Genomic DNA, 26971 nt, shown 5'->3' with positions numbered 1-26971 from the left:
TTACAAAAATTAAATTTATTTATAATTAATAATATTTTATAAAAACATTAAATTTTTTACAATTATATCAATAAAATACATTTAAATTATTTTTATTATATATCATACAAATATTTTTATTAATAATATAACATATACATACATATTAATTTTCATGCAAAACATACAAACTGCTCAATTAATTCTAAATCAAATCTAAAGATCAATCTTTAAAAATATCTCAATTGCTCTTCATTAAATTATAATTACATCAAAATTTAAAAACATGGTGAATTTACATATATAAAAAATTGACAATAAAATATAAAACAAAAATATAATAATAAAAAAATAAAAAAAATAATAATCAAAAAATAAAAAAAAAATAAAAATTAAAAACTTTAAATTCAAATTAATATAAATATAAAATATTTAATAATTATAATAATCAAATTTTAAAATTAATTCCAACAATTTATTGGAAATAAAGATTAATTCCAACAAAATCAATTATACATAAATCATAATTGAAATCACAATTCTTTACTATAAAAAAAAACCATTCTTTATCTCAAAACCATTCTTTATCTCAATAGGCATTCTTTATCTCAAAAACCATTCTTTATCTCAAAAGCCATTCTTTATCTCAAAAGCCATTCTTTATCTCAAAAACCATTCTTTATCTCACAAACTACGCAAGACTAATCCGAAAGGGCCATCTTTGGGGTGATTCTAACTCCCTATGGTCGGGGAGGTCGAATCAGATTCTAACTCCCTATGGTCGGGGAGGTAGAATCATCATGCACAGTACACATCACAATAATGAATCTTCTGAAAGGGCCATAACATAGAAACTTAGATCTAACCTCTAGTAAGAGGAGAATCTAAGCCTGTGCATGCACCATGGTAATCAAAACAAAACTAACTCCATTGTCTCCTCAACAAATGAGAGAGACGGGTAATAACCTAGTCAAGCATCTATAGTGAGATATAAAACAATATCATGAATCTCTTTATCCTTTTTGTGAGCATAAATCACAACACAATTCGATTCAAAGTCAATTTCAATATCTAATAATTTTTATCCTCATCACAATTCAAATCATAAATTTGCATTTTTCCATGCAAATTGCCATCACAATTCAAAACATATTCTATCATAATTTTCCAAAACATAATTTATTCAATTCACAATAATGCTTAATACTTATGGAAATACCATTTCACAAAGCTAAATTCATACATACTATAACAATTTTAATAATCATTGAATTAAATCCAATACTTGATAAACATAATTCATAAGGAAAATAACGTCATTTAATCATATGAAATTTTCAGAATAAAATCAATTAAAAACTCGTTGTGCACAAACCTGATTTGAGTCACTCCTAGGCCTTGACTCAATGTTCTTTATGCTTCTCAATATCCTTATCAACTAAAACACACAATTTAAAGTGTTTCAGTACTTAATGAATTTGTTTCCAACCATAAAATCCAATATCTAAATTTTCTTGGTACTATTCCCTTCAATTCATTTCATTAGTCAACTTATAATGCTGACCTTTAATGCACTCTAAGTGAGCCAATTCCAATGTTTCAGTACTCAATGAATTTGTTTCCAACCATAAAATCCAATATCTAAATTTTCTTGGTACTATTCCCTTCAATTCATTTCATTAGTCAACTTATAATGCTGACCTTTAATGCACTCTAAGTGAGCCAATTCCAATGTTACCAATATGTTACATTTTATAGCCCTTTAGTTTTGGTATATGTTACCAAATTCATTTTCAAGTATATTGCATTTTATTGCAATTTACCGGATTTCGGTGTACTATTTTGACCTAGCCGGACGACCTAGTTCCCTTAATTTTTGGGTTTCGGTCTAAACTACAAACTTGTAGGTCTATGTCTTATTACACGCGGGGTAAAATTTCAGGTCATTCTGAGTTGTGTAGACCAAGATATGGTCAATTTACCAATGCTGGACAGAATGCACTAAAATGGTAGGCTTAGGTAATTTTTAGGTCACTTTTAGTTCGGCTAGTTTTGGTACCTGAAATTGTGCAAGCTATTTCGCTTGGTTCTGGCCATTTTTGAGCTTTGGTGTCTTTATAAGAATTGTAGACCTATGTCTAAACTATTCATGGTAAAAATTTTAGGTCAATTGGACCTATTTTGAGTAAGTTATGGTAAAAAAACTAACTACTGCCCAAATGGTCAGTTTTCAGGCTTTCAAGTCACTAATCCGGATTTGGTCAATTCTCATGTCACTTTGTGGATAGAATTTAGGTAGGATTCCTTCATAAAAGTTAGCACATTTTGTGCCTATTTTCACTTCCAATTGGTCTCATACCAATTGGAGTCACACACTTAAGATTCTAAGCTAAAATATATACTACCCTACTACACATTCTTCATCACTTACCAATTACACATTCTATACTTACCAAGCTAACTCTTTCATGCCAATTCTGATTTGTACCATACCATTAACAAACTTAACAACACATTTTGGTCATTTTGGATAGCTTGTAACCATTCTCAACATACACATTATATCTCAGAATTTTTCCAAAGTTCTTTTACACAATTTAACCACATGAACATATCCCATTTACATATCCAATTCCAAACTATTATACACATACACATGCTACCACCATAAGCAACATAATTCAACAATATTTCATGAACTTAAACACTTCAATCTTCTTCATGAGGCTGTTACAAGTTTACATATACCCATCAACTTCTATTTTCACTTTTCAAGCTTACAAATCAAACTTTACACATGGAATTCAACTTCAATAAAATTAAACATTTAAATCAACATCCAAACAACCATTCACATGCAAGGACAAGCTGTTCATGGTGAGGTTTCATGGCTCCCAAAATGCTCCATCATCAATAATTCATCAAACCTCAAATTTCTTTCATAATTCAACTACCCACAACCTTAGTTACACTTTTAATGAAACAAGAATTGAAAACACCCACTTACCTCTTTTGGACTTCTTCAAAATTCCACCAAAACTTTCCTTTCTTGCTCCCAAAATGTTTCCCAAGGTGTGTACTCCAACTTTAATGAAGAAGAGTTGATGGTTCCATGGCTTGATCTTGAGTGGATGAAGCTCCACACATGGACGTCAATGGAGTTTTGGAAGGAATTTTAATTCGGCTTAGTGAAGAAAGAAGAAGAAGAGTAGAAAATGAGATAATGGACTTGTCCACATTTGTCCATATATGTTTATAAATTCTCCCTTAGTGCCCCACTAACTCATTTTAACATTTTAACAATCTAAAGTTTCATAATTCAAATTAATTCCTTACATTTTCCCTAATTTTCATTACATATCTAATTTTCTTTTTTTTTTTTTTATGGGGTCCCCAATTTTAATACTATTTATTTTTAATGGAAATTTAGGTCAAAAGGCAACTCAGGGTGTCAATTGACCACAATGCCCTTATTCGGGTTGCATTCCTGATTTTTCGATAACACCGAGTTTTTTCGTTTTCTCGATTTCACGTTTTTCTTTGTACTAATTAATTAATTTTTCTTTGATATTTCTAATGATATTTATACTTCAATAAGTCTTTAATTATGTCTCCAAATTAAATTTCGAGGGTTCCTTGTAGTCCTGGGGTCGGCTATTGCCTACGCCGTAACTTCTCTGTGCGGTCACCCATCGCTGCGGTGCTGGCTCGTTTAACTTAGTTTCTTTTCATTACCATTATTTTTCCTTTGTTTTTCTTGTATTTTTTTTTCTTGTATTTCATTATTTTATGTCTTCTCACTAACATTTAAATATAATTCCAAGCATCCTAACTGTTCGGACAAACACTGTCATTAGAACAGTAGAACGCACTACCGAACATAGGGGTGTTACAATTCTCCCCTCCTTAAAATAAATTTCATCCACAAAATTTTACCCAATAGCCATCTTACAATATTCACACGTTTATTTCCTCCTTTCTATATGATCGTATAATCTTCTTTCCTCTGAATTTGTGTAAAACTTTTAACAATCTAATATAACATTTACTTTGTTTATACAGCACTAATCTTTTCTTACTATCATTCTGTTTAATTTTTCGATTCATGTTCCCTTTTTGAAAGACCATTGAGTTCGTATTAGAATTACTTATCTAATCATGGGTCCTTTGACCATTCTAGTCAACAATCTTGCTCATATTCGTAACATTTCTTTGTTGTATCTGAACAAACTATTCAAATTTTTACTTCCACAACTCTTTTTGTCTATTAATATTCTAAAATCTATTTCCTTTTGTACTAAACTATAACCTTTCGATATTCTAACTTTTGAGTTTTAAATACCTAAGTAGGATTTCCAAACTCATTTCCAACCATAAAATTCTGTCCTGGCATAACTATACCAATACTGATGTCGTTGACAACTATTCTCATCTTGGTGTACTATCGGATAGTACGTAGCTCTACACAATAATCTCAAGTCATTACTGTAATCTGCAGCTTACAGTATAAACATCAAGAACATTGCATAGTTACTATGATACATTCCAATAGATCAAACTTTTCTATCTTTTATCCTTTTCGAATTCACTAATATCTGAAAATTATTCTGATTACAATATGACAATTACTAACTGTAACATCTTTGCCCTCATCTAGAGTAAGTCTATTATCGCAACTTACTTTTATGTCCTCTTGCCTTACATTAAGTAGGCTTACTGTTTAGCTTTATAATTTATGGTATGTTAGAAAATACCTTTCACCGATAAACTCTTCCAAAACTAATTTCACTTATTATCACATTCCTTATCTTAAAGGACTACTCACTAATGCATCAAAATTTATTCTCCTATAAAGGAATAACAACAGAACATATGGTTCTAACACTAACATACAACTAAGTAGTGCTGGGATCAAACAAAAATAATTAATTGTTTCTTTCAAAAATTAAGAACTTACCAGCAGCGACATCCAAATTTTTTGTTCTTTCCACTTGGCGCATGTGGACGCTCTAACTAATGCGCTACTATGTTCGGGTTGATTCACTATGTTATGGTTGTGAGGAGTACCAACTCTATTTCTATCTCGACCTCTACTGACTGTCTGTGAACTTTCGAGAGTAGATCGAGGTACTCTAGTATAATTTCTAACAAAGTGTCCAAGCTTTCCACAATTGTAGCAGGCTCCAGAGGCCTTACGACAAATGCCTCCATGTAGCTTACCACAAACATAGCAGAAACGGGCAGAATAGGAACTTCTGGTTGTTCGACTACTAGATCTTGGTGTTCTCTGCCCTGATGATCCCCCTCTGTCATATCCCTGACTCGAGATTCCTCAAATTCTTTTCTCTTTCCCAAATTACTGTTCGAGCTTTGACCCATAGGTCTATCCCTCTTCTCTATTTCATGTTGCCCTTGTGGGGGTTGGGTTTGTGCTTGAGCTTGAGCTGACAGAGTATCAGCCATTTGTTGAAAAAAAGTGGCCATTTGCTGGGCCATTTGTGCAGTAATTTATATCGGTAAAACTGGTACAGTCAGGCCTTCGACACTTTGTGGAGCTGGGGCCTCAACTTGTACTTCTACCATCACAGACTGTTCTATTGTCTCCTTCTTCTCTTCCATATCTTTTCACAGGACTTTCTATTCCTATACAACCAACACAAGGAGATTTCTCTCCATTAGTTCATAATTATGATGTAAATATACTATATGTATCAAACATTTGAGCAGTTGTAGTTAACGACAAAAAGATTTCAAATTTGCAGTTCGAAATTTACTTAAAACCATTGCTCTGATACCACAAAATATGTCACACCCTACTCCTCTGTAAAATATAACATGATCCCGTAGTACACCTAATGAATTACCGTACTTCGCCTACCGATAACCCATTAGATATACTACAAGGGATTTTAAAACAATTTTCGTGAAATTTAAATCATTGATTAAAATATGATGTTATAAAATTTTTTTCAAAATTTCGGCAAAGTGTCAGCTGTGTTTTGAGAAAACAGTTCTTCAAACCTGAAAAGGAAAACACTCCCAATATGTTTTCTCAAATACAACTCCAATAAACTTCATTTCAACTCACAATTCAATCTCAATAATCAAATCAATTTATTTTCAAACCAACCTCATCATAAAAGAAACATTACCTTGATTACAAGACTCAAAATTACTATTACAAAACTATTCAGGTAAATGAAATCTCAAATTTACATTTATAATAATTTACATTTAATTACATACCAAAATATTTTACAAGAGTTTTTATACAACTGCTCAAATAATTTACATACATATTATTACATGCATACATCAAAACCTATGTACATGGTATACCTGAAGCTGATCTGAATGTCTCTTCAAAGAAGCTTACTCAATCGCTCTATGCTCTTTTCACATGTGACAGTATACAAAATTATCACTGAGTGGTGAACTCAGTGGTGCACAACTATAATTTGAAATATAGTACAATATACATTGACAAAATTTACAGCAAATAATTTGAAAATCTGAATACTCATCAAATTCCAAAACTCAAAATATTCATTACCAATAATATAAATCATTTGTATAAAATGACTTTGATTAAGAAATTCAATTTATAAATCATAACTAACCATTTAAGGTAATTCCAACAATTTATTGAAAATAAAGATTAATTCCAACAAAATCAATTATACATAAATCATAATTGAAATCACAATTCTTTACTATAAAAAAAAAAAAAATCATTCTTTATCTCAAAAACCATTCTTTATCTCAACAGCCATTCTTTATCTCAAAAACCATTCTTTATCTCAAAAGCCATTCTTTATCTCAAAAGCCATTCTTTATCTCAAAAACCATTCTTTATCTCACTAACTATGTAAGACTAATCCGAAAGGGCCATCTTTGGGGTGATTCTAACTCCCTATGGTCGAGGAGGTCGAATCAGATTCTAACTCCCTATGGTCGGGGAGGTCGAATCATCGTGTACAGTACACATCACAATAATGAATCTTCCGAAAGGGCCATAACATAAAAACTTAGATCTAACCAGAATAAGAGGAGAATCTAAGCCTGCGCACGTACCATGGTAATCAAAACAAAACTAACTCCATTGTCTCCTCAACAAATGAGAGAGACGGGTAATAACCTAGTCAAGCATCTATAGTGAGATTAAAAACAATATCATGAATCTCTTTGTCCTTTTTGTGAGCATAAATCACAACACAATTCGATTCAAAGTCAATTTCAATATCCAATAATTTTTATCCTCATCACAATTCAAATCATAAATTTGCATTTTTCCATGCAAATTGCCCATCACAATTCAAAACATGTTCTATCACAATTTTCCAAAATATAATTTATTCAATTCATAACAATGCTTAATACTTATGGAAATACCATTTCACAAAGCTAAATTCATACATACTATAACAATTTCAATAATCATTGAATTAAATCCAATACTTGATAAACATAATTCATAAGGAAAATAACGTCATTTAATCATATGAAATTTTCAGAATAAAATCAATTAAAAACTAGTTATGCATAAACCTGATTTGAGTCACTCCTAGGCCTTGACTCAATGTTCTTTATGCTTCTCAATATCCTTATCAACTGAAACACACAATTTAAAGTGTTTCAGTACTCAATGAATTTATTTCTAGCCATAAAATCCAATATCTAAATTTTCTTGGTACTATTCCCTTCAATTCATTTTATTAGTCAACTTATAATGTTGACCTTTAATGCACTTTAAGTGAGTCAACTCCAATGTTACCAATATGTTACATTTTATAGCCCTTTAGTTTTGGTATATATTACCAAATTCATTTTCAAGTGTATTGCATTTTATTGCAATTTACCGGATTTCAGTGTACTATTTTGACCTAGCCGGACGACCTAGTTCCCTCAGTTTTTGGGTTTCAATCCAAACTACAAACTTGTAGGTCTATGTCTTATTGCACGCGGGGCAAAATTTTAGGTCATTCTGAGTTGTGTAGAGTAAGATATGGTCAATTTACCAATATTGGACAGAATGCACTAAAATGGTAGGCTTAGGTCATTTTTAGGTCACTTTTGGTTCGGCCAGTTTTGGTACCTAAACTTGTGTAAGATATCTGGCTTGGTTCTGGCCATTTCTGGGCTTTGGTGTCTTTACAAGAATTGTAGATCTATTTCTAAACTATTCATGGTAAAAATTTCAGGTCAATTGGACCTGTTTTGAATAAGTTATGGTCAAAATACTAACTGCTGCCCAAATGGTCAGTTTTCAGGCTTTCAAGTCACTAATCCGGAATTGGTCAATTCTCATGTCACTTTGTGGATAGAATTTAGGTAGGCTTCCTTCACGAAAGTTAGCACATTTTGTGCCTATTTTCACTTTCAATTGGTCTCATACCAATTGGAGTCACACACTTAAGATTCTAAGCTAAAACATACACTGCCCTACTACGTATTCTTCATCACTTACCAATTACACATTCTATACTTACCAAGCTAACTCTTTCATGCCAATTCTAGTTTGTACCATACCATTAACACACTTAACAACACATTTTGGTCATTTTGGATAGCTTGTAACCATTCTAAACATACACATTATAACTCAGAATTTTTCCAAAGTCTATTTACACAATTTAACCACATGAACATATCCCATTTACATATCCAATTCCAAACTATTATACACGTACACATGCTGCCACCATAAGCAACATAATTCAACAATATTTCATGAACTTAAACACTTCAATCTTCTTCATGAGGCTGCCACAAGTTTACACATACCCATCAACTTTCATTTTCACTTTTCAAGCTTACAAATCAAACTTTACACATGGAATTCAACTTCAATACAATTAAACATTTAAATCAACATCCAAACAACCATTTACATGCAAGGACAAGCTGTTCATGGTGAGGTTTCATGGCTCCCAAAATGCTCCATCACCAATAATTCATCAAACCTCAAATTTCTTCCATAATTCAACTACCCACAACCTTAGTTACACTTTTAATGAAATAAGAATTGAAAACACCCACTTAACTCTTTTGGACTTCTTCAAAACTCCACCAAAACTTTCCTTTCTTTCTCCCAAAATGTTGCCCAAGGTGTGTACTCCAACTTTAATGAAGAAGACTTAATGATTCCATGGCTTGATCGTGAGTGGATGAAGCTCCACACATGGACGTCAATGGAGTTTTGGAAGGAATTTCAATTCGGCTTAGGGAAGAAAGAAGAAGAAGAGTAGAAAATGAGATACTGGACTTGTCCAAATTTGTCCATATATGTTTATAAATTCTCCCTTAGTGCCCCACTAACTCATTTTAATATTTTAACAATCCAAAGTTTCATAATTTAAATTAATTCCTCACATTTTCCCTAATTTTCATTACATATCTAAATTTCTTTTTTTGTTATGGGGTCCCCAATTTTAATACTATTTATTTTTAATGGACATTTAGGTCAAAAGGCAACTCGGGGTGTCAATTGACCATAATGCCCCTATTCGAGTTGCATTCCTAATTTTTCAGTAACACCGAGTTTTGTCGTTTTTTCGATTTCTCGTTTTTCTTTGTACTAATTAATTAATTTTTCTTTGGTATTTCTAATGACATTTATACTTCAATAAGTCTTTAATTATGTCTCGAAATTAAATTCTGAGGGTTCCTTGCAGTTCTGTGGTCGGCTATTGCCTGCACCGTAACTTCTCCGTGCGGTCACCCATCGCTGCGGTGCTGGCTCATTTAACTTAGTTTCTTTTCATTGTTATTATATTTCCTGTGTTTTTCTTGTATTTTCTGTTCTTGTATTTCATTATTTTATGTCTCCTCACTAACATTTAAATATAATTCTAAGCATCCTAACTGTCCGGATGGACACTGTCATCAAAACAGTAGAACGCACTACCGAACATAAGGGTGTTACGGTTATCATAATCTTAATGTTATCATTCAACCCTTCTTCAAACCTTCTGCACCTCTTAGCCTCTGTAGGGACTATCTCCCTTCCATACCGACTCAGTCTGACAAATTCTCTTTCATACTCTACCACTGATAGTTGGCTCTGCCTCAGACTGATGAATTCTCTTCTCCTCTCTTCCAGGTACACATTGCTGACATACTTCTTCTTGAACTCTGTGAGGAAGAATTCCCATGTTATCTGATTTGGTTGTACCTCCCTAGATACTGTGTCCCACCACTTATATGCATCATCCTAAAGCAGGGACACAACACCCTCTAGGTTTTGTTCTAGGGTGCAGTGGAGTTGTCTCAGTACTCATTCTATTCTATCTAGCCAGTTCTCAGCTATTGGAGGATCATCTTCTTTCTTTCCCAAGAAATCCACAGCACCATATTTTCTTATCTTCTCCAAATGGGACTTCTGTGGTGGTGGCAGAGGTTGTGGTTGTGGTTGTGGCTGTGGTTGTGGCTGTGGGATAACCCTCATCATCTGTCAGTAAAATTTAGTCATTCGCTGGAATAGAGAAAATTAAGGCTATACAGGTGCCTCTGGTGCTGATGGAGTAGGTTCTCCCCTACCTCTAGCTTCAGCCATGGGCAGAGCATGACTCTCTACCTCTTCCTCAACTACTCTCTGCGAAGCAGGATCCATATCCTAACTAAAACAATCAAAGACAAACAGATCTGCATTAGTGTCACCTCAACTCTTAAAAATACAATTCATGGTATGGACTCTATCTAGACCCAAAAATGCCTAAACCGTGCTTTGATACCACTAAATGTGACACCCTTATCCATCTACAATGTAGCCAAGCAAGGCAGGCCACATAGTGTGCCGGAGCACCATATCTTATCTTATTCCAATTTACAGTTCTTAATTGGTTGATTAAAAGGCTTTTGAGTGGAATTCATAACATTTATATCTTTCATTAAAATTTCAATTAATTCGAATTTTCACAAATTTTATAGAAAATCCAGCAGAGTGCCGGCTATAAATTGAAAAAATAGTTCTTTGGAACCTATTAAAAACACTCCTAATATGTTCATCATATTCTCAACTCCAACAACCATCAATAAAGTCTCAACAATTCTCAACATTTTAAAAACTCAATTACACAAATATCATAATCAAACTCAATTTCATGGAGAAATACTCAAATTTTATTAATTAACAAAATTTACAGATAATTATAGTGACATATAATTACATGAGTTTGTAATGTACAAAACAAAAACTAATGTCTATTATAAAATGTAAAATACAAAATAAAAAAGAAGCCTAAGGGTCCTACCAAAGATGCACTGTAATGGAGGTGACTCTGGACTCAAAGCAGATCTGAATGCTCACCCAGTCTGAGGTCTGTTGGGCTCTCTATCCATTCTCCAGTGCCTACACGTGGCAAATAGCGACACGCTAAGCAATACAGCTTAGTGGTGCCAATATAAAAAAAAATTAAACTAAATAAGTAAATATGCAAATATTATATTATTATTTCATGCAGAATGAGTTTATGATAATTATTCATAATAATATAACTTTTAGTACATTATGTGTTCATTATTTGGTTATAATTTATTTATTCTTATTGAAGTTACACAAATCAAGTGATTGCAGCCTAAACACACTAGACTCAAGTCTAGAAATTCTGGCACAATAGGGGCAGCATACCAAATCAATTCTTGATGCTACAATTCATTCTAAATTAGGGTCAATTCACCTCAAATGGTCACTAATTGACCATTAGAACACCAATTTACTATCAATTGAACAAAACCCCAATTTTTGCTCAAACCCTACTTACCAATTTGCCAATTTCATGTATATTTCATAAAATTCAACTTCACTTTCATATCAACTTATCAATTATCATCATTAAGCAAATTTAAATCCAATCAAACTAGAAAAATCACTACTCCCTCAAGGCTGCAAAAAATTAAGTGGCACCCTATAACACATATTTTTCTTCATTTTTCTTCAATTCTTGTTTGATTTGATGTCCTAACATGGAAATAAGAAGAGAACTATAAAGGTGACACTAACTTCAATATGAGCTAACTCCAAGCTTGCAAAACTTCTTAATTTCTCCTTCTTTTTACTGCCTAGAGATTGTTTAAGGTATAAGGAGCAGTTTTTGTGAAGCCAACAAGTGGTTTTAAGGTGTGTTTACAAAGAAATTCTAGTGAGAAGAAAGAGCATCAATGGAGGTGTAGAGAGAGATGAGGTTCAGCTGGTTTGTGAAGAAGAAAGAGCTGAGCTGATGGTTTTTTTTTTTTTTAATTTTGACCTCTTTTCTCTTTTTAAATGAATTTACCTGTGCTTGTTGCAATTTGATTGATTGAGAGTTTTTAATTGCATCATGATTACTCAAGCATGATGTCATAATTAAGCTTTTTCTTTCATTTTCTTTTCTTTCTTTTTTACTCATTTTTAATTAAATATTTCATTAATATTTATTCACATTGTATGTCATAAATCTTACTTACTTGAATGGAAAAGTTGGTCAAAAATTATCTCTGAAGGCGAAATGACTAAAATACCCTTCGTTTAGCTTATTGAGCCAAAATTGTCTGTAGTGATTGATAAAATTTTCTTAGCATTTTCTTGGCACTCTCTTGCCATAGAAGACTCAATAACTTTCCACTGGAGTCCCAAAAATTATTTTACAGGGTTCCTCTCGGGTCTAGGATTGCTAACTGCCTTTACAGCCGTTTCCCGTTAGGTCACCCATCGCCAGAACATTGGCTCATTTAACCTTATTATATTTTATTTCTAAAAATTTTCCTAATTTTTTCTTACCATTATTTGGTTTTTTTATGACTCCTCACTCTAGTTTAAATACAGTTCCATATATTCTGGCTGTCCGGACCGACATTAATCACCGGAAGAGTAGAATGTACGAATTAACTAAAGTGAGGGCATTACACCTTAGATGCAAATGGTACATGGAAACTGGTACCTCTTCCTACTGGTAAGAAAATTATTAGTTGCAAATGGGTGTTTATAGTGAAGATGAATCCTGATGGTTCTATAGCCAAATTAAAAACACATCTTATAGCTAAATAATATGCTCAAACATATGGGATTGATTACTCTAATACTTTTTTCTTTTGTAGCTAAAATAGCTTCAATTCTTTTGTTTATCTCTCTAATAGCTACATATGATTGGCCTATGCACCAATTAGACATCAAGAATGCCTTTCTTCTTGGTGATCTTTAGGAGGAGGTATATATGGAGCAACTACTAGGATTTATTGCTCAGGGGGAGTTGGGTAAAGTTTGCAGACTTTGAAAGTCTCTTTATGGCCTGAAACACAGTCCTTGGGCTTGTTTTGGGAGATTTAGTGAAGCAGTACTAGATTTAGCATATAAAAGAGTAAGTGTGGTCATTCAGTATTCTGTATGCATTCTAAAGCTAGCCTAATCCTATTAATAGTGTACGTTGATGATATTGTTATCATCGAGAATGACTCTTCAGGTATTTTATCCCTTAAACACTTCCTACAGACCCAGTTTCAAATAAAAGACTTGGGTCTACTTAAGTATTTTTTGGGTATTGAAGTTATGAGAAGTAAGAACGATGTCTTCTTGTCTCAATGAAAGTATAAGAATGGTATCTTCTTCTCTCAATGAAAGTATGTTCTTAATCTACTGGTAGAAACTAGGAAATTAGGTGCTAAGTTTTGTAGCACCAATGACCCCAAATTTGCAACTTGGGCCAGAGGATGGTAAATTGTTTGAAGATCATTTGAATTACATGAGGCTAGTAGGCAAGTTAAACTATCTTATAGTAACTCATCCTGATGTTACCTATCTAGTTAGTGTGGTAAGTCAATTTATGTCTTTTCTAACTGTTGCTCATTAGGAAGCTTTTGGACAAATCTTGTGTTATTTAAAGGGAGCTTCAGGGCGAGGCTTATTATATAGTAATCATGGGCATTTTAATGTTGAATGTTTTTTAGATGTAGACTGGGCAGGGTCTAAGGCTGATAAGAGGTCAACTACTCGATATTGTGTCTTTATTGGAGGTGATTTGGTGTCTTGGAGAAGTAAAAAACAAAGCATAGTCTCTCGATCTAGTGCTGAATTGGAATACAGAGCTATGGCACAGTCAGAGTGTGAGATAATGTGGATACTCCAATTATTAAATAAGATTGGCCTTAAGACCTCTCTACCCTGCACAATTGTGGTGTCATAGTAAAGCTAGTCTCCATATTGCTTCTAACTTTGTGTTTCATGAACGGACCAAAAATATTGATATTGACTGTCATTTTATCCATGAAAAGCTTCAATAAGGGATCATCTCAACACAACACATCAAAATTGAAGAGCAATTAGGAGATATGTTTACAAAAGCTCTCAATGGAGCTGGGGTTGACTACTTTTGTAACAAGTTGAGCATGATTAATATCTATGCTCCAACTTGAGGGGGACTGTTATAAAAGTCTATCCATACAAAAAGTCAATCCCTACAGGATATCCTTTTAGGACCCCCAATCAATGTAAAATTCCAGTTTAATGTAGAATTCCTAAACATTATAAGAGATAACTATGTATATATATATATATATATATATATATATATATATATATATATCTGTGTATAACATTCAGAAATTAATGTGAAAAATACACCTTTTCTCACATGTTGCTCATTTGCTGCTAAGAGCTTGGCTAAGCTGTTTGCTTCAATTTTGACTCTACCGCCTTTTGCTCGTACATCAGTTAAGAACTTGAGCACTTGGACCTCATTCTTGCTCAAATTCTGATATTTAACTTGTAAATTGCCTTGGCATTGATTAATAACAAGTTGTGAGTTAGAATGTACAGTCATATATGTTGCTCCAGCTTCTTTTAGTATTCACAATGACACAAGGAGAGCTTCATAGTCAACCATGTTGTTAGTGGTTTTGAATGCTAATTTGGCAGCATTCTGGAGCTTGCTTTATACAATCCTTAAATAATAATTCTGATTCTTAGCCTTTTGGAACCAGTTGCTCCATCTACTCAAACTTTTCTCTCTTGCTTGGTTTCTCGCTCTAGGTGGGTAACTAGGGTAAGCTTAGCTATAAAGTTTGTGAGTGCTTGAGCCTTAAGTGTTGGTCTGGGCTTGTATCAAACATTATATGCCCCTAAGAAGATGGTCCATTCTGTTACTCGCCCGGTGGCTTCTGGACAATGCATAATTTTTCTAAGTGGATAATTGCTTCAAACTTTCATAATATGTGCCTTAAGGTAGAGTTTGAGTTTCTTTGCAGCAGTGAAAATGACAAAAGCCAATTTCTCTAGTGCTAGGTAATTACACTCTTCCCCTTCCAATAGTAGACTTGTGTAGTAAATAGAGTACTGCTCACCTTGATCTTCCTTCAGATACACAAAACTATAGTTTCATCAGTGGCAAACAAGTATAAGTATAAAGTTTCACATGTTCTTGGCATATCCAGGAGAGATGGTTAAGTTAGAAAGGTTGTAAGTTCTTTAAATGCTACTAGGTAGTTTTTGCCCCCTTTAAACTTTCTTTTGGCTTTGAGAGATCTATAGAAGGGGAGGCAACTGTTGGCTGAGCATGACATGAATTGACCAAGTGCAATTACTCACCCATTGAGCCTCTGTATTTCCTTTATTATTTTTGGGGGTTAAATTTCCATGATTTCTCTAATCTTCTTTGGATTGGCTTCAATCCCTCTTTCAGATTCCAGAAGCCAAAGCAATTTCCTTGCTTTAATCCCAAAGGTGCATTTCTCTGGATTAATTTTCATGCCAAACTTATCCAGGACATCAAATGCTTTTGTAATATTTTCTGCATAGTCTTCTAGTTTTTTGCTTTTGATCATCAACATATACTTTGATTGTCCTACTAATTAGGTTTTTGAACATCTCGTTAACTAGCCTTTGGTAGGTCGGCCCTACGTTTTTAAGTGTAAAAGGCGTTAACTTAAAATAGAATACACCCTTATTCGTGATGAAAGCAATTTTTCTAAATCACTCAACTCTATGAGTATCTAATGGAAACCAAAAATAGCATTTACTAATGAGTAGACTGCGTGCCCAGTTGTGGCATCCACCAGTTGTGGCCTTGTTCAAATCAATGAAATTGATGCTCATCTTTCACTTTCCATTAGCCTTTTTGACCAAAACAACATTTACCACCCAAGTTAGGTATCGAATCTTTTGTAACTTAGTAACCTCCTTAGTTATCATCTTCTGTCTGTCATGGGCAAGCCGTATCTTATTTTGTTGTATAGGCTTGATTGCTAGGTCAACATTGAGCTTGTGTGTCTTAACCTTTGGGTCTACACCCTTTATGTCTTCTGGGTTCCAAGAAAAATTTGATATTTTAGACTTTAGTACTTGGATTATTGCCTCTCTACTCAACCTTGCAAGTGTTGACCCAAGTTTAACTTTCTTTCCATTATCTAACTCAACTTCACTTACTTCATTAGCAGGCTCAACATTGATCTCATCTTTGGTTTTTCCTACAACTTATTTGGGAATGAGAGTTGGGAGATTATTTTGGGAGATTGCCTATAACACTCTTGGGCAAATTTTTGACTTTCTCGAGCAACTACTATTCCTCAAACTACTAGTAGTTTTAGACATAATGTCTTCATATTTATGATAATGCCATGGTTACTTAGTACTAGCCTTCCTAGAATTGCATTGTAGGATAAAGGAATATCGACCACTGCAAACTCAGGATACATCTCCTTTTTGAATTGTTCATCTCCAATAACGATGCTTATATTTATAGTGCCCAATACAGGAATAGATTTATCGCTCAAACCCATTAAAGGGTAAGGGACTTTTGACAGGTCTTTTTTTTTTTTTTTTTAAGGCCAAGTGTTTCATAGCAATCTAAGGTAATCAAATTAACTGAGCTTCTAGTGTCAATTAACACATGTTTCACTATATATTTGTTCATTCGAAGACTAAGGACCAGAAGATTAGAATTTGGGTGAGTTACCTTATCATATTCTTTGTTGAAGGTTATGGGTGATTGACATAGTTCCTCAACTGTGAGTACTATGTCTGAGCTACTCGCCAGTTTACTTATTTTTCTTTCTAGTTTGGCAAGATTGGGTCCTCCTGTTATCACATTGATTTTGCTAATAGGATTTTCATCTTTGCCTTGTCTTGGCTTATGTTTGGACGTTGCTCTCTGATCTTTATTACGATCAAATCAAATATTGCGAGTGAAATACTTACCAGTGCCATCCTTGACCTACCTCTCAATTTCATCTTTCAACTATTTACAATCATCAGTGCTATGGCCAAAATGTCATGAAATCTATAAAATTTGTATTAATCTTTTATATCTGTGGTCCTAGGCTTTGGCCTTTTGGGGTACTTAATTGATTCGTTATTCTTTTAAATCAACATGAGTACTTTGGATTGAGACTCACTCAAAGGCGTATAGTTTTTATACTTGTCTCGCCCTCTGTCCCTATCACTAAAGGAGTTACTTGGTTTCTTATAAATATTGTCTAGGCTGCTCTTCTTTTCTTCAGTTCTTACTTCCTTGTCCAGCTTCAATAATTGCTTTTCATCATCCAGCCAGATATACTTTTGGGCATGCTCCATGAGTTGCTATTAATTTTGAGCTAGATTTTTTATGAGGAAGTCTATGAACTTTATATTGGTGGACCCCTTTTTGAATGCTTCACAAGCAATTTCGTGGTTTAGTTGCTCAACCTCGATGGCTTTGCGTTGAAGCAATCAATGTAACTCCATAAGGACTTTCCCATGTTTTGTTGGATTTTCTACAAATCAGATAATAGTTTCTTGAGTGGGATGTATGTGATAAATCTTTGCTTCAACTCCGCTACCAAGTGTTGGAAACTTGGAATTGAGTTGGGACAAATATGTTAATGCCACTTCTAGGTCTCGCTAGGGTTGACAAACAACCTTGCACAGGATGAGGTCATTAATATTCTACAATTGCATTATTATTTTGAAAATTTGCTAGGTGACTTCTTAGATCAGATTTGCCATCATATTTGTCTAAAGAGGGCAACTTGAACTTTGGTGGGAAAGGTTCTAGTAAAATTGCATCTATCAAGGGAGAATAATCACCTACACCAAAATCTTCATCAGGATTATAGCTAATTTGAAATTTGGGAAGAGCTTTGACTTTTCCTTAATCAATACCTCTCATTGTTAACTTTAAAATCACCAATCTTCTATTTTCCTTTTAGCTGTTGGGCATTGTAAGAATTTAGAATGGCACAATTCTTAAGGACTCTTGAATTTTCAAGTTGAATATTCTAATTTTTCAAACCAACATTTTCTACTTCTAGTTCTTTGATAGGCTATGTCATCTATTGAAAGGTCATGGGAGGTTGGAGTGGGGTATTTTTTGTAATAGTGGCATCATTCGTGGTACCATTGCTGGTATGAGGGTTGATGGGGAATGGCAGTGGATCAATGGGTGGTGGTAAATTTGAGGCCATGGTGGTTTTGGTAAAGGGGAAAAATAACAATCATATAATTTGTTTTAGTGAGAAAAGATTATTGAGACAATGTTTCCCACAAACAGTGCCAATGATATTGTTCTCCTCTTTCTACGGGTAGTGAATGCCAGATTTGGGTACTGGATCTACAAGATAATAGAAAGCACTTGGTAGGTTAGTTAACCACCACTTCAATGCTTAAGTCAGTAATGGGGACTAGATTGTGAATGAATAGCATGCATACTTAATAGCCCTTATATAGGCTTTGATGTATATTCCTTTTAGGATTAGGAGTTTGTGATTAAGTGGGACTAGTAATCCACCCTGTCTGAGAGTCCTTATGTGGATGGAACTCTAATTATGGCAATTATCTCAAGTCCTTATCTTATAAAATGATCTAAGTATTCATGGGTATAGTTGGGTGAGTAGCTCTTAGTCTGAGTGTTCAAGTATCTCACGGTTGCTCAGTTCAAGTTACGCATTACTCGATACTCAATTATCCGTTACTCTCCTTTTATTACTATTTTGGTGATTGTAGCATCACTCATTAATGCATGCATGTATTTCCTTTACTTTCCTATTGGGAACTAATGGATCATCCATGAATTACCAACACAATGCAATTAATAATGCAACACCTTTGTCATATGCATCACTAACAATATATATAATTAATCATGTAATTATAAATAGAATGTATAACATAACTACCATGATGCATGAATGTGCATGAAAAATGTTAAGTCAATTCAATTATTCAATTAAATACTGTTTAAGTAAGTTCTACTTACAAATTGGTCAAGTTTTTATTATTATGAGATCTACTAAGCTATGAACACTATTGGTTGGGTTGACCTATACAGATGTACCAATAGTTTATTAGACATTAATTATTAATTAATTGTATTTACATTATTTATTTAATTATCTTATCCAAAATTTGGCAAAATCTCCCCATTAACTAGACCACGTATCTTCCTTGCAAAGCAACGCAAACATAGGGATTTATGCCCACAACAATATCACAATGCCCATCCATGGCCTACAGAAACCTAATTCTATGTTTAGTAGCTCAATTCTCTAGTTAGGGTTCCTAACTCCTCTATTGTCCAATCAATTAGGTTCTATATTTTGAAAATTACATAAATATTCTTGGAGGTTCTTTATAGTGTTTTAAAACTATAACATTTCATTTTAGTTCATTTATAGCATGCTATGAATATTTTACGAACTAATTGCAAAAATCCTAGTTTTATGTCAAATCACTAAATCTTAAACCATTATATTGACTAGAATTAAATAATAAACTTAATTATCTTAAAATCCTAGACTCCTTAATTCTAGGTCTTGGGTGTTCTATCCTTCAATCTACAAGAAAAGGGCTTAAAGGTTTCTTAGTTCAAGATATAAATAAATTTATTTAATCTTGAAATTCTCAGGCGAGGTAAGTTTGGTTGCCTTTTGCTACCCAACTTGTCATGCACTATTGACTCTATTCACAAAAAGTTCGGTTGCCAAACTTGGGATTTCTAGAATTTGTCCTACAATTCTAAAATTCGATTCTTAAGCCTTCAAACTGAAAACCAAGCTTCCAAAAGCCTTTTTTAACAATATTTAACTACTCCAAATATCAAACAACTAAGATAAACCTCAAATAACTTAAGTCCATCAATTTAATCCAAGATTTAATAATTTCCACAAAACCCTAATATCTTCAAATTCACTTAAATCCACATATCTAAGCAAACTCTACGTTTATTAGCTTAAATTCATCAACTCTAAAGAAGGGAAGAGGAATAATTTACTTAGATCTTCAAAATCCAAACCATTAGCTAAGCCCTCCAAATGTTCAACACATCCTCTAAGAAAGAGGAAAGAGAGGGTTGAATGCCTTTGTGGAGAAGATCTTAAGAACTATTAGGAATTAGAGTATTGGATTGGTGAGGAATGGAGAAAATGAGAGAAAGGAAAGGGGGAAATGGAGGACTTTAAAAAACCCACATGGAAAGGAGTTGGTGGGAGAGATGTCTCCTAACCTTTATTTATGTTGATCTACCTGAAGAAGTTCGACTATTGAAGTTTCCCAACTCTAAACATAATCACGTGATGGGATGAAATATATATTCGAGGGAAACTTAGGGAGAGGTATCACACATTTATTAGTTAAAAGAAGCTTTTTTTTTTTAATTTTTAATTTCCCTCTTTAATTTTTTTTAGATCATTATTTTCTTTTTTTTTTTTCACTTATTTTCTCTTTAATTTGAAAAATTATAATAATCTATCCAACATGCATAAAAAATAAAGTGTAATTTCAAGTTTTAAATTAATTGCAACTTAGATTATTTAAAATATAACGAATTTGGTATTTGTGGGTTTAAAATTCATCAGAAAATGATTTTGGATTGCTTTTTGCTAGATTATTTTAATATATGATAGTCTCCAGTGGTATTTTTTTTCTAAATAACTTATCTTTTATTGTGTTGTTGTGCAGTGTTAAAAATTAATTGGGAATTATTTATGACATTTAAATACTTGGAAAAATATTAATCCTTTGAAAAAATATGGAAAAATTATAATGTGATTATGTTCTTTTGTTATTTAGAATTTGAAGTTTTTTATTATTCCATTTTTACAGTTCATTTTAGTTCAAAATTGAATTCACTGATTGCACACTCACATTAATAAAAATTAATGTAATTATAAAATTTAACACCAACATATTAACAATATAAAAGCATTGGATAACAAAGTATCATGAAAAAAATCTTAAACTTCAGATATTAAAATAACGAAATCATTCAAAAGCACTTAGGGAATTTTATAAATATAGTGGTGAGGTTATGCTTAATTCTATTGTGAGATTTAATTGCTCTCCTTTGTGGCATGGGTTTGTGGGTATTTGGGAGGATTTGCATCGCAATTTGCGATGGTTTAGGGCGAATGGGAAGTTAATTAAATTTTGGGTTGATTGTTGGCTTCATGTTGATGTTGTTTTGATTGATGTTATGGTGAGAAGTGTCCCTTCCTCCATGTTGCGTGACTCAGTGGCCAATTATGTGGATGAGTCTGGCTATTGGAATTGGTCTTTGGTTGCAGATTTTTCTGTCACAGGAGGTGATGGACATTTTAGCTAAGTGTTTTCCCCGTTTGAATTCTCGTAATGATGATGCTTTGTATTGGGGCCCTTCGGAGATGGGTAAATTCTCTATAAAATCGGCATATAGTAGGCTGAGTGATATGGATGGGGATGATGAAGAAGATTATTGGGGTTTTGTGTGGAGATGGAATGGTCCTCAATGCATTAGTTCTTTTTTGTGGCTCTGTTTTCATGGAAATTTCCTTACTAATGCAGAGAGGAAGAGGCGTCACCTGGTATCAGTGGCTAGTTGTCCTTGTTATGTTAGGCAAGATGAGACATTGTTAGATGTTCTTTAAGATTGTGGTTTTTCAAGCTCTTTGTTGAAGTGTTTGCTAGTTGGTATTAATTTGCCTTTCTCCTTTCAATATCATAATGTTAAGGAGTGGATGATTGCTAATTTGAATGGTGATGGTAATCACCATTGTGATGAAGTTGGAATTCTATTTTTGGAGTTGTTAATTAGTCTCTTTGGAAGCGTAGGAATGATTTAGTGTTTAAAGGTGTTGCATATTTTGTGGATAGTCTAGCTGGTGTTATTTGGCTAGAGTGTGTTGTTAAAATTATGTGTTAAAGAACATTATTGCAAGTGGAATCTGAAGGAAGGCTATAAGGTGGTTTAGATGGGATCCTCCTCCTGCATCTTAGTTTAAATTGAACTCCAATGGAGCATGTAATAGAGGTTCTGGTTTTGCTTCTAGGGGTGGTGTAATTAGAAATGAAGAGGGGATGTGGGTGTCTAGGATTATTTCTAACTTTGGAAAAATTTTTGTGGAGATGGTTGAGTTGAGGGCTTTATTTGAAGGTTTAAGGGTTGCCTAGAATTTCGGTATTCATAAGATTATTGTGGAGTGTGATAATGTTAATATTGTGAATGCGATTAAGTTGGAACATGTTTGATTATTCTAGTTTGTGGCCTATTATTATTTCTATCAAAGATCAGTGTAGCCATAATTGGGAGGTGCAGTTTGTTGTTGTTCCTAGGGAAATGAATTATTCAATTGATTGCCCTGCTAGATTCGGTGCTTCTTGCTCTTTTGGTGTTCATGCTGTTGATGATGCTCCTGAGAGTGCTAGCAGCTAGTTGCTGCATGATTGGATAGTTGTGGCCTATCCTAGGCGTTGTGCTGAATAGTTTTGGGTTTTCTTCATTTTTGTACCCAAAAAAAAAATTAATAATGAAATCAAATAATACTTTTTTCTAGTAGTTTTTTCTTTTTATTTTTTTTATACCAATTTACAAGATTGACAATATTCGGAATTATAAGAATTTTATATTAATTAATTATTATTAAATATGAGAAAAAATGTATAACAATAATAAAATTTCCAGCAACTATTTACAAGGATATATGACCAACGATAATCACTAAACTAATTGTTATATGTTTATATAATTCTTTTTATAGGTTTTTCTATTTTAATGATGAAGAAATTTGGATTCAAGTTGTATGTATCAATCCGGATTCATATCTTTTTTATTATAAAAAGATCGTTGTAAAACAATTTATTTTTAGAATTTTAAGTATACTTAGATTGTGATTTATATGATACAATTCATATAATTACATGATTATATGATGAATCAAGGGAAACAAATGTGATGGATTAGATTATGGCATGATCATGGATTAGAACTCATGTATTTAATTTTATTTCAAATGAATTTATTATTTTTTTTTAAAAGTCATTTTCTTTAAAAAAAAAATAAATTTCTCTTTAATTAGAAAATGATTTTCGTTGATTAATTTTTATAGACATCCTAAACATAAAAAAATGCAAAACATATTTAATTTTCAAGGAAATATTTTATTTAACTTGAAACATACCAATTCTTATATTTTATTCATTAAATTATATTAATTTAGACAATTAATCTATTTATTCTTTTGTCAATTAAGATAATTTTAATAACTTATATTTTAATAGTACAAATAATATGCTAAAACTGTGACACCTCCTAATCTCCAATGACCGGAATCAACCATGAAGGAAGGTTTCAGGTAGGTTTCGGAAACCCTAGTAGGGATCTAGGAAGAGTTAGAGTTTGTAAGATCCTTGTTTTATCATAAATGTTAAAATTATATAAATAAATAAATATATATATATATAAAGTTAGCGGCCGGAAGAATGACTTTAGGTAGCTAAAAATCCTCTCGATAGTAAGAGATGTAAATAGTCTCTCTAACTTGAAAATTTGATAAAAAGAATTTGAGATTTCAGAACTTTCTCTTTTCTTTACCATTACATGCAAGAGCAAATATTCACTTCATTTGGAAACAAATCGATCTATTTCTTAACAACCTACATGTTTTGGATGCTTGAAGATCTATTGGAAATTTGAAGTATCAAGGGTTGGATTGGATTTCCTTCTTTGTTAATTTTCTCCATTTCAAGTTCAAAGGAGAAAGGTAGCTCGTCTTCTCACCCTAATCTTCAAAATGGTTTTCTTATATGAATTTTAATGGAAAATGTTAAGTAAAATGCTTTGCATGTAAGAAATGAGTTTGATTAAACATTTTGAAGCAAACATTGAGTTTCTTTTTCTTCTCCTTTTGATTAGGATGATCATGCATGTGTTTTGTCTTTGGAGTTTTGGAAACTTGAAGTAAAGATAGGAATGAAAAGGTATATGTATGTTGAGGTTATATGGCTTAGGAGATAAATGCAAGTCTATGGATTTTGAGGTTAAAAGAAATTTTTGCAAATTTTGCTTGGATTGGTGAATTTTCAAATGCATGTTGAATTTCTAGGTTTAATAGGGTGGTTAGCTATTTTGTTTATGGCATGATGATATGTTGTGAGTTGAGTTTTTGGAGCTTTAGATATGAGTTGAGGTGTCATGGGAATGGGAAGTTGCTATAGAATTCGAATTGGGAACTCTAAAAATTTCCCAAGTTTAACTACTAAAGACTGTTGTTTTGATAGTCGGAGTAGCTATTGCTTCTCGAGAGCATTTGAAGTTCAGGATTTCGGCAGTCAAAGTTTCCTACTTTGGCAGCTGAAGTAGTTACTGCCTACCAAAGGCATTTAAGGTTCAGAACAGTGGCAACCGAAGTTGCTTATGCTTACCCATTCTCTCTTTTCATTCTAAGGCTCCAAAACCCTATTTCATGTATAGAAATGACCTAGAATTGATGCAATGATGTGTGTATAGAGCTTTAGAAGTCCATATAACTTACTAGGGTCTTTCTTTTATAGGATTGGACTTGAAGGACTTAGAAAGCCAAGGATGAAAAGATTAGCTACTGTTCGTGTTTTGGGTGTTGATAGGCTACAAAAGGTGAGTAACACTGACCCTAATAAAAGATAATCTCATTATTTGTATGCATCATTTCATGATGTTATTAGGTTGTATGTATTTAGAAAACGAATATGCTGCATTATTGCATAATTAATTATTGATGCTCGATAGATGTTGGATGATCCACTAATTTCCCCTATGCTATAGATATGTTATGATCATACATGATGTAATGTGGTAAGACCAGATGAGGCCTAATAAGTTCCTGGCTCACTATTTATAATAAAGGAAGTCCTGAGGAGCATCTTTATGAGCCGGAAAAATTAGATTTGGGAAATCACTAGTGACAAGTCTATCTTATGTGAATTGTTTGTATTGTGTAAAATCATGTGATTGATGTATTGCATATGTATGAATTGAATCATATGACAAATGAAAATCTGTTAGTTTACTCACTAAACTTCCCAATGCTTACCCCCTTCTTTTAACCTCAGGTGAAGTGTTGCAGGATTAGAGATATCTACAAGAAAGTATAGTAAGAAGTTGAGGTCTAGCAAGTTGTATATGTGTAATTTGAGGTTTTATAGTGGTCATGTAATTATAGACTATCATATATTGTGCTTGGCTTCAGTGTATTGTCAGTATGTAATGTTCAAGAACAGAATAGTCTACATAGTTGCCTTAATCTCTAAGTACTCTTAATAATTATGTATAAACAGATGAATCATGCCTTAGCATTTTATAAATGTTATGAGAAGGCTCAAAATTATGAGCCATTGTAAAAGAAATGTTTTTATGCTATGATGTAAATGCTAAAGTATAGTTGCTTATGAGATGCTTGGGATTTTAGTTTTTATGGTATGAAGAAATGTTTTTAACAAGTTTAGGCTTATTATGAGTTCCGACAGTTTTAAGCTGATTCGTTTCGTAGCATCAATAACGAGCCTCTAATTAGGTCATTACGAAAACATAAACCTATGAAGCAACTACTAATATTATTATACATGTAAAACTTCATTTTTTTAGTTATGCAAAGCAATATATTTTTTTTTTCTAAATATTGGTTACCCTATTTTAAAATTTAGTGCAGAAATATATATTAAAAATTACAAATTTACAAAAATTTAATTTAATTAATTTTTTTTATCAATTCTAATATTTGAAAAGATATTTTAATTTTAAAAAAAATTATTTTAAAAAAAATTACAAATCAAGTCAAAAGTTATATAATTGTTTGGAAATTCAATTAATTTTTTTTCAAAGAAATACATAAAAGTTAACCTGAAAAGTTGTTTATGGTGAACAATTGAGTGTATTCCCATGTTGATTAGTTTGATCTACAAGCTAGGTTATAATGAGTTATATTTATCATTAACATAACCAACTAAATCCTAAATCTAATTACGTTGAGAATTTATTATAATAATTATTAAAGTAATAGAATTAAATTTGGTTAGTTGATTACTTTATTTCAAAACCCAAATCTTATATGATCAAAATGATATTGATTTATTACCTCTTTTTTGTAATAATGAAGGTGGGAAAGTAATAATATTCAAGGAAAAGGACTACATGGTGGGAACCCACGTTCTCTTTCTAGCCTCAATCTTTTCCTCATTAGACCTACCAACTCAAATGAGACTCACAAGGGGTTTGATTTTTCTTCTTCTTAACGACCATTTCTTAGTGAAAGCAATTGATAAGGAAACAACCAATACCCTTCAATGGATTTTCCATCATGGCATTGTAATTCAAAAGTTACTAAGTTTTGGTTCAATGTGATGGTGATAATTAATGGGATATAAATAATTCGCGAAAAAAAAAAAAAAAAACATTTTTGGGTTGTTCCCATATCATAGGGAATTTGGTGGGCTCATAACTTCAAAATCCCAACTCCAAACCACTATCCCTTCTTGCCATGGAAGCCAGTAAATGACCAAATTGGCCCACTAAATGATTGGGGACTATTTGCAGGGACTTTTGTTGCGTGGGATGTGGAGGACAATTTTACTAATTGTACATTTATACAATCCGTTAACTTTTATTTGTCATTTAAAATTCTTTTATAATAATTAAGAGAATAATTAAATCATTTAAAATATAATAAAATACTCTTTAATTTAATTAAATTATCATTTATCTGGATTAATTAATAGAGAGAGAAATAGATGTTAAAATGTGTTTTAGAAAATTATACAAATAGT

General features: G+C 32.6%; 1 protein-coding gene across 1 annotated transcript in view; it reads right to left on the bottom strand.

Moving 5' to 3' along the window:
• The window catches only part of LOC110653432 (uncharacterized), a 60191-nt gene extending 50058 nt beyond the window's left edge, over positions 1–10133 (bottom strand). Inside the window, exon 1 of the mRNA XM_058152288.1 lies at positions 10023–10133. Coding sequence (XP_058008271.1) covers positions 10023–10133 — 111 coding nt within the window. The remainder of the gene's footprint in view (positions 1–10022) is intronic.
• Between the last annotated feature and the right edge of the window lie 16838 nt (positions 10134–26971).

This window comes from Hevea brasiliensis, chromosome 9, assembly GCF_030052815.1.
Source record: "Hevea brasiliensis isolate MT/VB/25A 57/8 chromosome 9, ASM3005281v1, whole genome shotgun sequence".
Classification (NCBI taxonomy): domain Eukaryota; kingdom Viridiplantae; phylum Streptophyta; class Magnoliopsida; order Malpighiales; family Euphorbiaceae; genus Hevea; species Hevea brasiliensis.
The sequence above is the reverse complement of the archived record's forward strand: the minus strand, read 5'-3'. Positions and strand labels throughout refer to the sequence as shown.